This window comes from Nannobrachium achirus (assembly GCF_963921795.1).
Source record: "Nannobrachium achirus genome assembly, chromosome: 7".
Classification (NCBI taxonomy): Eukaryota; Metazoa; Chordata; class Actinopteri; order Myctophiformes; family Myctophidae; genus Nannobrachium; species Nannobrachium achirus.
In genome coordinates, this window is record NC_137816.1 from 20,726,615 (window position 1) to 20,743,743 (window position 17,129).

Consider the following 17,129-nt stretch of genomic DNA (forward strand, 5'->3'; position numbering starts at 1 on the left):
AAACACAATTAAATCGTTAATCGCCAATTATTTGAGTGACAATTAATCGTCATGTAAAATGTCATATCGTGACAGCCCTACTTTTACAATTCACAATGTGAATAAGCAAGGTAAACACGTAATGTACATTAAATGCAGAGAGACAGTGTAGTGCCTCAGTAACCTAGGATCACAGGAAAAACTAACGCTGATTTAACAGACACAGCATTGTGAGTCAGGAAACGAAGAAGAGCATGGGAGTGACATGCAGAAAACTGTCTGGGCCAGACTTGGAATTGAACCAGGGACTCAAGTCATGTCAGTCATCAGAGCCAATGTGGAATGCTTGTGGCAAGGACGCCGTAATGTCTACAGGCCCGTTCTGAAGCCTCTAGTTCAGAAAATTCTAAACCAGCCATCTTGGATTTCCGGTTCCAAATAATCTAGCTATTGGGTGGAAGGGCGAGGGTGGGTCTTCACTTAGTAGAAGCATACTCTTCTTTATAATTCATTTAAGAATAAATGAAAGCATAATTTACTAAAACCCATATCATGCTGTGTGAAAGAAGACTTGAAAAGGGTCATCGGGATCGTGCTTCTAACCCGCAACACGCTGTCAGGCATCAGAGCCTATGTGGTATGCGCCTGGACCGCTAGGCCAGCGGGCACCCCATGAAAAGGTTTACTAAGGTAATACAACCAAGTGTAAAGTCTGTATTTTCTGCAAAAGCAGGAGCAGGTTCATGCTGCAGTTCATTGGACCTGTAAAAATGCAGAAGTGCGGAAGGTACGCTGCCACTCAAAATGACTACTGGCCAATCACGGCGTGTCTTTTCAGAGACTTGGCTTCATATTCAACATCGAAACCTTGCCGCGTGGTGACAACCATTCGGCTATTGGCTCAGCCCAATCACAACCTGTTAGAAAACTCTTCAACCGGATTCTTACGATCCATTAACAAAATGGCTGCCTGATTGAGTCATTTTTAAAAAGTTGTCCATCTTAATTCTGCCATATATGAGAGCTACAGAGAGCTGGCTGTGTCACGGTGACAAAATCAATAACAGGGGAAAAAGTCAAAGAGAGAGAGAGAGTGAGAGAGGGAGAGTGACATTAAATATATATGATGACTTAGAGGTCCTGAAACATTAAAAAGACTTGAAAGTAGCTGTGAGATTGATGGGACATCTAATCTACAATGACGCGGGGGGGAGGGGAGGGGGTGTGGAGAGAGAGAGAGAGAGAGAGAGAGAGAGAGAGAGAGAGAGAGAGAGAGAGAGAGAGAGAGAGAGAGAGAGAGAGAGATGGAGTGTGTGTCAGTGTAAAGTAGGCCAGGCTGTTTAGAAGGAGAAAGGATGCCCGGTCTCTTTATGAGCTTTTATGCGAGCAGTGATTAACGAGCAGAGCTTCATGCTATCTTAATGCTATCTTAATGAATTATACTGTACTGTACTGCCCACCAGCACAGCCACTGGAGACCTGTCCGACACCACTGAACATCACTCACACACGCACGCGCACACGCACACAAACCAAGACACATGTGAAGCCACGCACGCGCACGCACACACACACACACACACACACACACACACACACACACACACACACACACACACACACACACACACACACACACACAAACACACACACACACACACACGCACTCCAACGCCCACTTGCGTGGGAAAGGAAGCACACACACCCAGTAAATGGTGTTGTCGACAGGTGGAAACCACACGTCCAACAATGTGACTTTTCAGGATTCAAATTCGAAAGTAGCAAAAATTGCAAATCTACACGTTTGAGCTTGTAGATCGGCCATTTTTGCTACTTTTGCGTTACACTGAAGTATGACGAAGTAGGGAATTAATGAGATTAAACATAAAGGTTTAAACATAGAGGTAAGAGCAATGTGCAAACCTCGCATAGATAAACAGAAGCATGAAGACACGTTAAGCTGGATGAGAGCAACACAAGAGCTTCATTTGATATAAAAAAAATTAAATAAAAACACTGCAATGCAGCTTCCAACTCCAGTCAACTGACAGTCTCCAGTGGCCTTCCTTCCCACAGGCATAAATCTAACAACCCATTTCAAATGTCAAGTCACAAACATGAATCCTGTTAATTTGACTACCGGAGTGTACACATGTAACCGAATGCATTTGGTTATGTTTGTACACTCTCAGGAATTATAAATAGATAAATTAACACAGAATTTGACTGTGTTAGGGGCCGTGTCCACATAGAACGCCTTTTGTGTTGGCAACGCCAGCCTGCCTGCTCCGTCATGCATTTCTATGTTAACGATTCACTGGTGCTGACACCAGCTCTGACAGTGGGATGAAAACTGGTTCTGGAAACGGTTCTAAAGGCGAATGATTCGATTACTGGTTCCTCAATGGTGGATCCGGTTCCTCCAATTGACCTGGTTCTGGTGCCCCATGGGCGCATCAAGCAGGAAACACTTTTGGAGAGGAGCGCTGCTTTTTCGATCTTCTTGGCTGTGTCTGACAACCCAGTAATTTACAACCCTATTTGTGTTAATAATATAGATCAGGACATTCGGGCACAACGATGGCTGATTGGTTTGAACGTTGCGGGTGTCAATAAATGCTGCATCCACGCCGCTCCTGAGCTCAAAAGGCATTCTCGGAGGACAAGGCCCCTTGTGTGCCTGCCAATTTGCTCCGCTACATCTCAACACAAGGGCATGATGGAACATTGATCATGGTTATGCATTCGGAATTGAGTTATACAGGCCAATAAGAGCCTGTTTAAACATGCAAATGAAGTGTGCAGGACAGGGTGGCATTTTAGCTTGCCGCCGGGAACGAGAGATTAAAAGACAAGTGAAAAGTTATTAGGGAGGGTTTTCTGTAAACACAACAAACATTGTGTGACATAATTGTTTAGAGGGCAACGTCTCAGCTCTTTGGGAAGATAAGCTAAAACAAGTCCATAAAGCACTTCTTTAATTTCACCCCTCCGTGGATGTGAGCAAAGCTGAGAAGGATAAAATAAAAAAATACATTTACAATTAACAAACTTCAACAGACTCCTGAGGCTCTACACAATAAAAAGAAGAGTGTTTAACTGTAACAGCCACAATCTCCCTTGTTTTATTATTGTATTACAGGGTCAGAAACACCTTCACACTTAACAAGTATGTATTCATTTAATGAAGCTAGACTTTTTTCAAAGTGGACTTGTGTGGCTGCTGTTGGTACTCAATGAGTAAATTTAAGTGTTAATTCAGAGTGCACAAATGTGCACACGTTTGTACCCTCGGAGTTAAAGGTAGGGTTAGGGTAAACTATATTTTTCTGTTAAGTGTTAGAGGACCACTTCCTCCATTTTCAACCTTATCTTCACATAATTGGTCCTCACTAATGCTCATTATAATATGTCTAATCACTCTGTGACTCCTGGAGCATTATATAGGCTAATAGAGAACATTGTTCTGGCATACATTTAAAACATAAATACATCTCGTTTGAAATGACCAAACCTGCCTACCGATTATGTCATGATAGGCGGGTTTCTGAACTGTCCACAGCCCTCCTTTGAGACAAGGAGTCAGTAGACAAGAATGGTACCATAAATAATGAGCATTAGTGAAGACCAAGTGAGGACCTTCTAGCTGAGAGAGAGAGAGAGAGACCCCCCCTATTTTTGTCTAGTATTCCCCCTGAAGTTACTCTGAGGACCCCTGGGGGTCTTGGCAAACCTGTTGAAGACCCTTGGTCTATACCAGTGGTTCTCATTAACTTCATGTGCAACATTGTTTTCTCACGTCAAGTTTAAGTGTATAGATGGTATCTGCACATTTCTAAAGTGACAGTTTTTTTTAATACCTCTACAATGACAAGTTAAACATTGGCCAAATTGTCAAATATTAGAGGCAGAAATTGTGAAAATAGCCGATCTACATGCATGTAGATCTGCTATTTTCACAATAGAAACGTGTCAATACAAAATGTAATTCCTCAACTCTTAGTGCTCGTAGGGTGGGGGGGTCCCCACTCCCCAGTTAAAATATGATTATTTTGGGGGTCACGGCCTGAAAAGGTTGAGAACCACTGGTCTATAATACTAGAGTCACGGTCAGGTGGAAGGTAGAGTACCTCGTCTGTGTTGTAAATGATCTGGAGACCTGAGCAGATCATCTCCACCAGGTAGAGCAGGAACAGAGACACCGCGTCAATCTGGAGAGAGCAATGGACAGAGAGGGAGAGGGACCCAAGGAGAGAGCGGGACAGAGGGTCACAGACGAGGACACGGGGACAAGAAAGACAAGAGATTCACAATTTAGGCATTTAGCAGTAAACTAGGATCACAGGTACTGTAAGCTAAGTAGGAATATAGCACTAGTCTAAACAACATACTGTAGGCTAAAGACAATAATAATGATCACCTATGCATTTAAACTATAGGATGACAAGTAAACAATTTGGTTTGTTTGGTTAGTTTAGTTTGTACAAATCTAGTTATGCTATGACATAGGATACTTGGGTCTCATACCAAACACGGTATCTTACATAGATCTGTAGAAAAAGGTTATAAGACAGGAAAAAAAAAAAAAAAAGAAAAGATTGTGTATATAGGCCTATATATAAAATGGCCAAAATGATTGTTACTGTATCTGTCCATCCAAAACCTATATTCCTTCACACATGGCATCAGGTGTACTCAATCAAATGAAAAACACTGTTATGAGCTCCTTGCAGTACAGTGGCTATTGAGAGCCTTGGTAAGAGTTGCATTTCCGCTGGCACAATGGGAAGTTTTCTGCCTATTTAGCCACTGCCAGTTCCCCCCATGTGCACTCAGTGGTCGCTGTCACTGCCAGCCCCTGCTGCTGGTCCATGGAGACAACCACATGTCTTCTTTGATTCACACAGAGTCACCAGACACTTGTTTTCAACCCAGTTTCACTGGGAGAAATTCATTATTGTTTCACGCTCACACCCAGGGATATGAAAGGTTAGACCCAAAACGCAGGAAAACACTTTTAACACAAAAGTTGGCAAAGGCCAAGATCGTGACGTTATGCTTTTTTTTTTTAAACAATATGTTTATTTTCTTTTTCTTTCTTTTTTTTTAAGAGACACATAACAAATTCAAATACATGACAATGAAAATTAAAATTCAAACTGCAATAAAATAACTTGAATGACACCACATACGAAAAACAAAAACAAACAAAAAACATCAACTTACAAAAAATAAAAACAAACAAAAATAGTACATGAGACATTATGCATTTTATGAATCTAGTATCAATCTATCTATTTCTACCCATCTGTATATTTACTGTATTTAATGCGTGTCTGGTTCGCCCAAAGGAGTGGGTACTAAATTATTATTATTTATTCTTTTGTCACCATTCTACAAGCTCATATTTCACATTCCAAGTTGTGAGCTTGTAGATCTGCTATATTTGCGATATTTTTAACATTTTTGAAAATAGGGAGGCCATTTTCAACTTGTTTAAAAGCAATAACATGTCCTAAAATGCAGTGGACCAGCAGAGCAGCTTCAGCATGCCTTGGCATACAGTAGCTTTTACATGTGTAGGACTGGACTGCACACAATTAAATGTGGTTTTAGGAACCACACCAAATACCCCTTGAGCAATTAACAGTATTGAGGTGTAGTGACCTGATGTGTCCCTCTGCTACTGTAGGTCCAGAGGTACAGTACTAAACGGTGACCAGACACTTTAAGGGAACAACCACAAGCAATTATGTGGGATATCATGCTTTTAAGACTGTACTTATCGGCTTATTTTAACAAGGTGCAGTATAATGACCATAAGCCTGTGCCTTACATTCACAGAAGCGTCCATTTGTCCACCATTCCACCAGTCCATTGCTAACCTCGCGAACCACTATAGTGATCAATACCATTAGGCCAAAAGAAACTAAATCCCTGAATGTTCTTTACATTTTGTGGATTCATTTCACAATGTCAGATCCATGCCATCCATCCTTATTTGGGCAATGATGATGTCAGTGATCATCAACATGAGACATGAGATCCGAAGGGAGGCCATGCCTTTATCACACCCTGTCTATGTTATGTTGAATTTAGGCCAAGCATCAGTCCTCTGCAATACACAGGTTCTGACATCTGTGGATGGATGTCTAATGGCAGAGTATCTTTGTACTAAAAAATTAGATTGGACGCAGATAGACAGATATCTCCGTATATGGGCATAACAGGGACACAGACAGACAGATACAGAGATCTCCATATACAGTATGGGCATAAAATGGACGCAGATAGACAGATATCTCCATATATGGGCATTCTGACATCACTTCTGCTGACTCATTCTGATATCACTCCTGTACGGGCAGTTCTATGTGGCAGCCAGCAGGGTTGGCAAAGCAAGAAGGCTGCGTATTCTTGCTCAAGATGAAGAAACCAAAAAAATGCGCCACTTTCTCAGCAATGCTGTCTTTCCTGAGGTCCTGACAATATAAATGTATATCACATTTCAGGCCTTTGGTCTGAAAAAGAGATCTCCATAATGGGCATAAAGGGACACAGATAGACAGATACAGAGATCTCCATATATACGGGCATAAAAGGGACACAGACAGACAGATACAGAGATCTCCATATATACGGGCATAAAAGGGACACAGACAGACAACAGGTATAATGGGGTTTGCAAAGGGTGAGGCATTCATTCCCTATTTACATCGTTCCCGAGTTGGCCAGGTTGCCGACTAGACGCTCGGCCGCCCGAAAGTCATTATAAATGACATTATGTTCTGTTTAATTACATTATACTAGAAGCTGGGCCGCCCTTCGGGCGGCCCAGCGTCTAGTCGGCGACCTGGCCAACTCGGAACAATGTAAATAGGGAATGAATGCCCCGCCCTTTAATGCAAACCCCATTATACCTGTTTTCATAGGACCCGTTTTGACCATTTGTCTGCCTGTGTCCAACTGTCCATTTATGCCCATATATGGAGATATCTGTATCTGTCTGTCTGTCGGTGTCCATTTTATGTCCATATATGGAGATCACTGCAGTTATAGTTCTGGGTCCATTTTATGCCCATATATGCCCATATATGGAGATATCTGTCTATCTGCGTCCATTTTATGCCCATATATGGAGATCTCTGTATCAGTCTGTCTGTGTCCCTTTTATGCCCGTATATGGAGATCTTTGTGATTCTGCATCCATTGTATGCCCATATATGCCATATATGGAGATATCTGTTTATCTGCGTTCATTTTATGCCCATATATGAGATTTCTGTCGCTTTTTCAAACAGATGGTCAAAACGGGTCCTATGACAACAGGTATAATGGGGTTTGCATTAAAGGGGGAACCGGCACTGTGTCTGCAACACAGTCGGAGGCACAGACAGATACAGAGATCTCCATAATGGGAATAAAGGGACACAGACAAACAGATGGAGGAGGAGACAAACTTAATGCAAACCCCATTATACCTGTTGTCATAGGACCCGTTTTGACCATCTGTTTGCCTGTGTCCATTTATGCCCATATATGGAGATATCTGTATCTGTCTGTCTGCGTCCACTTTATGCCCATATATGGAGATCTTTGACCATCTGTTTGCCTGTGTCCATTTATGCCCATATATGGAGATATCTGTATTTGTCTGTCTGCATCCATTTTATGCCCATATATGGAGATCTATGCAGACACAGTGCCAGTTCCGGAAAATCCTGATGTCAGACATCAGAATCCGAACCTTTCTTGCTGGTTCCAGAAAATCGTGTATCGGGTCGGGTCGGGTCGAGGCCGAGCACTGCACTACCTGCTGCGGTGGGGAACGCACGTGCCGAATTTGAAATAGGGAATGAATGCCCCACCCTTTAATGCAAACCCCATGAATGCCCCACCCTTTAATGCAAACCCCAATATACCTGTCATAGGACCCGTTTTGACCATCTGTTTGTCTTTGTCCACTTATGCCCATATATGAAGATCTCTGCACACACAGTACCGGTTGCAGAAAACTCTGATGTCAGACTTTATGCCCATATCTGGAGAACGCGCGTGCCGGTGGGAAGAAGGGTTCTCGAGATACGCGGATTACATACATACATACACATTCACAGAGATTTTGTGTTGACTCATGTGGCGTACGTGATGTCAGAGCCTTTTATGAAGTGATATCACAATGACTCAGCGCTTGCGCCGATTTCCTCCGGAACAGCCTGATGTCAACAATCAGCTCCGCATAAGGAGATTCCGAACGTTTCGCGCCGGTTTCGGAAAACCGCGAGTCGGGTCGAGGCCCGGCACTGCACTCCGCGCGGCGGCGGGGAACGCGCGTGCCGAATCTGAAGCCGGTGGGACGAACGGTTCTCGAGATACGCGGATTACAAACAAACAGACAGACAGACAGACAGACAGAGATTTGTCGCATTTATAGATAGATATACATTCAATTAGCATATAGGATCCCAATAGTTCAACAGTGACATTCATCTAGAAAAAGTATTTCTCTTTTTTTCCCCTTTTCCCTCATTGTATGTATTGGCTGCTCTATGCTATCGATGGGATTCGCTTCTACATGCAAACTGAACAACGTCAATATCATTGACAGGAATGAGTGCTCCCCATCACACACAAACACAATTCCAAGTTTCCAACACAGCCCTGCATACCAAACAGAGGGCTGGTTGAAATATTTAAAATGAGTGAATTCACATCAAATGTAAGCTTTTATTGATTCCATCACATGCTTCTTTTTTTGAGTTTGCATTCAACTATTGAATCGGTGATGTATAACCATTGATTATTTAATATATTCTTTCAACCAGTGAACCGGTGATGTATGTATTAATGGACTTAGGGTTAGGGTTAGGGAGGCATGAACAAGGAATTTGACTCTTACTGGTTTGCCCTTGGAGAGTTAGTTTTACCTGAGGGGGTTACCTCTCCACATGAGCCTGTCACTAGGCTGGCCATTTTCCTTTTTTGAGCGGTGTTAACCGCTCCTACATCTGGCTTTGTGTGTATGTCCGTCCGTATGTCCTGCAAAGCTTGGCATCGGCCAAGCCTCACGGGATGTTCTGGCATGTACGTGCACCGCAATCATACAAAAAGCACCGCTCACTTGACCCCTGGTGTGATTTTCTTTTTACCATGTGGATTGTACCAGTGAAAGACACCTTTTTGAGCTTTGCTAACCACTCCTACATTTGGCGTTGTCTGTATGTACGCACTGTATGTCCTGTGTTTGTCCTGTGTTTGTCCGGAATTAACTCATAAATAGTACCGCTCACTTCACACTGGGTGTGATTCTTTGTGGACTATGTGGTTTTTCACCCGACAATGTGCTGACACCCTTGCACCTTAAAGCAGTACTTCACCCCAAAAAAGTATATTTTCAATGAAGTACTCACCCCATGAAGCTTTTGTCTTTGTCACATTCCAGAGCGAATAATTTGATGACCGGGTCATTGGTCAATAGGAGACTCAGTAGGAGACTCTGAGTGGAGACTCTTTGAGACTCCTACTGGTGACTCCACCGGCCATCAAATTATTGGTTTAGGAATGTGACAAAAACTAAAACATCTTGATATGTTTTTTTGGGTGAACAACTTCTTCAAGCACGATATATACTCCTTCCAACATCCAAACATTTCTTCGGAAAGGGAGGCGATATACTGTAACAACAAATTGACGCCATTCCGAGCTTCGGAAAGGGCTGTCTCAGAACTGTTCCTCGGAACCTGTGCGCCTCCAGATGGCCTTACTCTCCTAAGTATAGTTCAGAAAGCTTTTCGAGACTATAGTTATATATAGTTACCGTATATATTGTGTTGTTTTGTCTTTTCTCCCTACCCTTGCCCCCCTCTTTCTCCTTTCTGGAAACAACAACGATGGAGCTCCCTCCCACAAAAGCAAATTTAACCCACTGTTTTACACCTGTAAACCTGTGATTGTGTCAATAAAGATCATTCTGAATAAAGCATCGCTTAATGAGTTTATTATTTCAACCATTGACAAAGCATTGATTGTTTAATGTAGGAATTAAAGCAGCGCATTGTTGGTGTTCATTCACCTGCAGGTGGTTGTAGTCAGTGTAGGAGGGAACCTCATCTCCTGTGTCCACATTGAACACTGAGTGGAGACACTTGGATGGACTGGGATCCTGTTTAAACTGCTCCACCTGCGAGAGAGAGAGACATAGAGAGAAGCACAGAGAGAGAGAGAGAGAGAGAGAGAGAGAGAAAGAGAGAGAGAGAGAGAGAGAGAGAGATATCATCAGACTGTGTTAACAATTCAGCTTGTCAACCAAGGAAGCACGTTCACGCACACACGTACCGCACGCACGCACAGCAGCAGAAAACAAGGGGTAGTTGTTAATGTGTTCATTCGAATTAGAAACAGGGTCTTTTGTCATATGTTTTACCTCCAACAACAGATCTCTTTTTTCCACCTCTGTGTTCCCTCCATCACACCCCCCCCCCACACACACACACCTCTCGTTCCAAACCTTTCTCTTCCTTCTTCCTTCATTAGTTTTCCTCTCTCTCTCTCTCTCTCTTTACAATGTAACAATACTATAGGCATATAGCAGACACTCTTATCCACAGCAACTTACGATACGGAAGATACAAACATAGAATGCAGAGAGACAGTGTAGTGCCTCAGTAAACTAGGATCACAGGTAAACCAATAACCTAGCATCAGTCTAAACAATATACTATCAAAAGGACTGTTTGTACATTGAAACTACAGGATGCCAGGTTAACAATGAACCTAGCATTTGTCTACCATGCCATCTACATTTTCAACACTGTGGTCAAGACAAATAAGCCACCATATGCCTGCATGGTGGTCATATCTAGGTCAGTCACTAGCATCAATGGAGGCAGTAGGTGGCAGGAAGGGGCATCCACCTCTTTCTCAGCCACTCAGGGCTTGGCAATTAAATGAAAATATATCAAAACCAAAATGTAAGCCCTGTGTCCTACAGCACTTTGTTGTGCAATGGCGCCATGCAAAAACAGCAGATCTACGGTCTGTGTGATCTGGTAGATCAGCTATTATCACCATTTTGTAAACATAATCATTCATTAATCGTAATCAAGGCAAAAGTTTAGTTTGAAATTATGTTGATTTGAAGTAATTATCGCCCAGCCCCGCCCCACCGCCGTACCCCCTCTCTGTCTCCCCTTTCGTTTAGCCCCCCTTCTGCTTTTGGAGATCCCCGCTCTGTCCCAGTTTCAAACAGCACACTGCTCCAGTTCCATCGGTCCCACCGCTGGGATACGTGCACGCTCGCTGCTGCCGTGTACGTTTGGCTGAAATAGAAACCGCAGAGATTCACACAGAGACAAAGGAAGTGCTAACAAACAGCCATACTGTGCTACTTTACCGTCTTGTTGCTTTTAAAGTGTTTCAGCACTTAAACACATCATCATATATCACTTAAGTACTAAACCTCTCTTGGGGTTCGTCCCGGTGGAAATGTGGATACTGGCAAAATAAGGCTATAGCAGCACTCCGTCCATTTCTTCAAAAAATGTACCACTTTGTGTAGTAAGTCTAGCAAAATAGCTTTTGAAACACGAACGACAAGTCAAAATAACTCTTCCTTAAAAAGGTTTTACTTTAGAAAATACAAAGATGTACACTGTCAAACCGCATGGTAAAAAATAAAAAAATAAAATGTCCTGCTTCCTTCAGTGTCCGACTCAAACTAAACTAAATTACTTCTGGCGTAGGGGACCAGGCACCTAGGCTCCAAATTAGCCTGACAGCACGTTATGGGTTTGAGTCTCGGGTTCGAGTCTCTATAATGCCTCCCCCTGGCCAGCCGGGGCGCCTGATGGAGGGGAAAGGAACTGTTTGGAATAAGGTGTTCCTTCCACGCGCTACGCCCAACCAGGGAAACTCGCCCCTGTCAGGTGAAAAGAAGCGACTTGTGCTCATCATGCATAGAAGGAAGCATGAGGTCAATCCGTTGCTCTCCCCAGGTTGGCAGAGGGAGTGTAGCGCCCAGGATTACATTAGTTGACACCGTGAAAAATGGGTTACAAAATCGTGGGGGAAAAAAATAACAAAAACACTATCCTATCAATAAAGGCAAAAAGCTCAAAAATATATCTTAAACTATATATATATATTAAAAAAATGAATACTGGTCTCTGCCAACTCAAAGGGTATTCTCTAGTGTAGGAGCACGGCCAATAACCCTTTCCCACCTTTCCAAACACACAAAGGGCACTTGGTTACGGCGTTCGCAATTACGAACAGCTTCACCGTTTGCGTCCTGACAGCCAGTCGGCGTTGATATCATTCTGTAGGATATGCTTGGTTTGATTCATCCAGCTCCAACCAACCCGGAACCAGCAACACGGGGGAATGACAATATAAGCACTTGTAGAGATGACCGAGAAAGGGTAGGTTTATAGATTGAAGGCCAGCCTGATGAATCAAGCCTCTTCATTTTCCTCTACCATATAAAGTAGTTCTTCTACTTCTGCACACACACACACACACACACACACACACACACACACACACACACACACACGCACGCACACACACACAGAGGTGACATCTCACAGAGCGGGAGGTCCTGCTCAATCTCTCTGGGCAGGAGGCTGCGTTGGCCGACTGGGAAGGAGGGAAAACATTTGCCTGCCTGAACCTATAAACCTATATGTGCTGCTATTTCTGAATCTGCTGCAAATGTTTCTCTGCCCGCACAAGAAGCATTTCTGCTTCATTTAGGGTTGTCACAATTATTACATAATCGTCTAATCGTGATTTTTTTTAAATAATCGTGATTATTTTTCATAATCGTCATAATCGTTTCCATGTTGAAAAAAACTGCTATTTCCACTATCAATGTTCTTTTTTAGGTATAAAGTTGTCAAATATGTCAGTAATTTCTTTGTATATTTAGGTTATGTGTCATATCTACCATGTGCAACTTAAAAGCCTAAAAGCCAAACAGAAATGTATACACAATTATGTATACACAATTAAATCGTTAATCGCAATTATTTGAGTGACAAATAATCGTAATGTAAAATGTCATAATCGCGACAGCCCTAGCTTCATTGTATTACTACTGTATTGTAACCATGCAGCCTATGAATATATTTGACATTGCTCATACAATACACAAATTTATTCTGTGACATCTTCTTGAAATGGAAAAAAAAAATGTGAGCTTGAACGAGAGAGAAAAAATAATCCTCTTTTACACCTGTAGACCTGTGATGTGACATCTAATTGCGACCGTTAGGTCGCAGTTACTATCAAAACCTCCACTGTCAGTCAGTCTGTCAGTAACGTCACGTCACTCTTTTGCCCCTTCTCTTATCTCTGGCACTTTTGCTCCAATCCATGCCAAACTTTGCACACACACTCCTTGGCTGGCAAACAACAACCTCTGCCCCTGATTTCTCACATGTCCCAATTCTCGCGCCACCATGAGGTTGCTTTTTGCAGACAACATTATGTGACCTGGTGGTTGCTTATCTCCCGATTAGGGAGTCATACTGGTCTAATCTTGAAATAAACACTTTGAAATTAACCTGTTTTACTTTATAGTATGTACATATATTAGAGATAATGAAATCAATACCAACTAAAAGCAGTGCTCTTCCGAGCACAGGTCTCCGACAGGTCAGGTAGTTTGTTGTGACCCCCTGATATTTGCACCTGTGAGCAGGGAGTGTTGGGTGGGAGGAGTAAGACGAACGCATGTATGAACTCTGTTGCATACAGTACATCTCTTAACGAGTGTAGGGAGGAATTCAATTCAATTAATTAAATTGGTATAACGACTTCATTTTTGGGGAGGGGAGAAAAGAGATGCACGTTCTCTGTAAGTTAAGTTAGGAGTATAATCTATTAGAAATACATGTTCTCTATAAGTGACAGAGACAGCAGTCTTAACGAGGTGCTGCTCAGTCTAATTAACTGTGTTAACGCTGCCTTGTTATTAAGACACGCTAAAGCTGTCCTCTGAATTAGGTTGTCAAGGTCGACGTGAAATGAAACAGAATGGTTGTGAAAGGCATACATGTTCACACGCTGCCTTCAAACACACAGCAGGAGCGCAGTGTATTGTATGGCAAAACATGCATGTTTTGATTTGAGGAGATTGAAATTAGTATACTGTTGCTGTCGGGTGAAAACCTTATATGCCCAAAACAAGACAAAGAAGAAGCTTTGATTCAATCTTGAAGGGAAAAAAAGGAAAGAAAATAACTTTACAACTAAATATTGTAACACATTTTCAGATGAGGGTCAGCGGACAAATACATATTAATTTGGTGGTCCTTGACAGGAAATTGTCTGAGAACCACTGATTTAACCTTTCGGAAGCAAGCCCAAATAAGACTTTAGAAACAAGCCCCCCAAAATACTGCAACCCGCAATTACCAATATTCACAAGCGATAGAAAAAACAAGCCCAAAGTCACTTATAATAGGCTGACATGGCAACACTCGTTAAGACAGACATGGCAACACTCGACATGTATGCAACAGAGTTCACATAATAATCACATTATTTAGTTATTCATAACACATGAGATACTGTCTGTAAAACACACTGAAGGAGTATCACACACTGAAAATAGCAGATACACAAGCTCACAGTAACATGTGAGCTTGTAAATCATGCGTTGAATCTTCAGTGACTGCACAACATAGCTTGCAACCAAGCATAAATCAATGATAGTCACACTGTCACACGAATTTCCAAACATAATCACCTAATCAAATGTATTTGTAAATAATAGTCATGATTGTTTCCATCTTGAAAAATGTTCACACATTTTCAAACATTTTCCAAAATAGTGGAAATAGCAGATCTACAAGCTCACACAACACACTTTTAGATCGGTGCTTTTTTAAAGTATAACATTATTACATATATATATATATATATATATATATATATGTTACAGTATGTTCAAGAAACCAGTAAAAGTTGTCAAGGAGCACTCGTTTTGACGTTCACCACACACTAATCACCACCAGATGGCGACGTCAGCCACTGCTCTGCCATTCACCAGAGTGTATATAAGAGAGTTACGTCACGCTTTGAACTCGCCGCAGACCGGAAGTGTTTACTCTTTATTTACTAGCCTAGCCTAGCCTAGCCTAGCCTAGCCTAGCCATTAGCTCCATTGTAGTCACTTGGACAGGGCGTTTAACGTGCGCTTGCCCAGGCCGTATTGCATTCACCACGGCTTCGTAACTCGCGCGGCGCTCCGCCGGCCGCGCGGCCCTGGCCCGCTCTTCGCGGCCACTCGCGCCTGCGGCGCTCGGGGGCGAAGAGCAGGACCAAGGTCCGCTGGCCTTCGCGCCGCTTGGGGCTTCGTGGACCCAGGGGGGCCTCGTAACTCGTTTGGGCTTCGTGGATACAGGGGGGCTTCGGTAGCCGCTCGCAGTGTCGTGGACAATAGAGCGGCGCACCGCCTGGAGTACGTTGTTGTGGCGACCGCTTGCTCCGCCCCGTGCCGCACCACGAGTGCTCCGCGTCTCGAATGTGCTGTTTCTCTAATATACTATGACATATATATATGTAACGGAGGTGATCCGAACCTCCCCACCCGGTTTCGAACCCGGGTCTCCCGCGTGAAAGTCCAATATCTTAACCATCACTCCAAAGGCATATCCCTATGGAACGAGAGCAGATACGTAAGCAATTTACCCCGAGTGAGAGGACATTATGCTCTGATAATGTCCTGTGTGAGGGGGTGATCGGACGAGGCGAAGCCGAGTCCGATAACACCCTCACACAGGACATTATCAGAGCATAATGTCCGACCCCGAGTGGTAAATAGCTTTTCTACCACTTTTTTCCGTATACATGAAAGAAAACACATAGTTGTAACTTGCAAGGATATTAAGTTACAATCATTATTGCCTATAAAACTTCCGCGACGACAGCAAATAGTTCCACAAACAACATCTTCTACTCACCACCAGATGACGCCAACTCCATGCAGAGAAAGATGTCTAGCATACAGCTAAGCTAACGTCAGTTAGAAGGACCGTTCCGGCCGTAAATAGAGGCTGTTCGCTTCCAGAAAGGCATAGGTTCAGAGAAAAGGGGCTTTAAAGTTGGCGGATTGCATTGGATCCAAATAAATCGGCGACGTCGTACGCACGTTAGTAAACATAGGACCGCTACGACCGTCATATGTTGGTTGGGGGAAAGGTGTTCCGACTACCTCCTGAAGTCCCCGGATGTACACTGAGGCGCATTGATCTCGTCCTCACACAACTGCGGAGGTTGTTCTGCCATAACCTCCGGAATTTAGCCAATCAGAATCCAGTATTTGAACATGTGACTAGAAAAAGTGGTAGAATTGACTTTTGAGGCTTCAGGCTGGGGCTGCGACTCTCTCCGCCACATATATATATATATATATTTATGACATGTGCAACCTTTGTTTAACATAGCCTAAAAGCCAAAAAGATTTTCTTTTGTAATAATATACAGTATTCCAAAGTGCGATGCCAAAAAACACAATTCAATTGTTAATCACAATTATTCGAGAGACAATTATTCATGAAGTCAAATGTCATGATGGTGACAGCCCTAACCAAGGGTTGTTGAGACTCACCTTGTCAGATTGTCTCATGTAGCAGTAGAGGATTCCTCTCATGCACTTGATGGCAGAGTGCTCCAGCTCGTGCGTGCGTCCCATGTCATCATCAATGCGCCTGCACAGCAGGGGGGGAAGAAGGAACAACAACCAACACTGTGAACACAACAAAATCATTTGCTTCACAGTCAGACAACTATTCCACAATCTCTGAACGCTCCCCCCCACCCTTTTTTCTCTGCCTTTGTATTTGATGTTATGCTTTTTCTGCTTTTGAAATTGATATTGTCATAGATAAAGTACTATGTTCTATCCGTCTGTCTTTCAGTGTTATATGAGATACTTAAAGTGTGGTTCCTGTGGAAATAAGCCTCGGCTTTCTAGGATCTCCTTTTAGTTGACCTTGTACCAGTGATTTGTACTGTCATGAAACTGCACTTGTTTCTATTGCAATCTTCTAATACATTCTTCAATCAATCAATCAATCAATATAGTCTGGATCTACATCCCCTGAGTGAGGTCAGCAGACAAAGTGAAGTGAGTGAGATGAAAA

General features: G+C 42.8%; 1 protein-coding gene across 3 annotated transcripts in view; it reads right to left on the reverse strand.

The window, feature by feature from the left end:
- The window catches only part of phkb (phosphorylase kinase, beta), a 176,315-nt gene that overhangs the window by 130,672 nt on the left and 28,514 nt on the right, over positions 1 to 17,129 (reverse strand). For all 3 annotated transcript variants that reach the window (XM_080729974.1, XM_080729976.1, XM_080729975.1), the window contains exons 4-6: positions 16,595 to 16,694; positions 10,052 to 10,159; positions 4,110 to 4,190 (exon numbers count right to left, since the gene is read on the reverse strand). In XM_080729974.1, the coding sequence (XP_080586100.1) occupies positions 4,110 to 4,190; positions 10,052 to 10,159; positions 16,595 to 16,694 (289 nt within the window). The remainder of the gene's footprint in view (positions 1 to 4,109; positions 4,191 to 10,051; positions 10,160 to 16,594; positions 16,695 to 17,129) is intronic.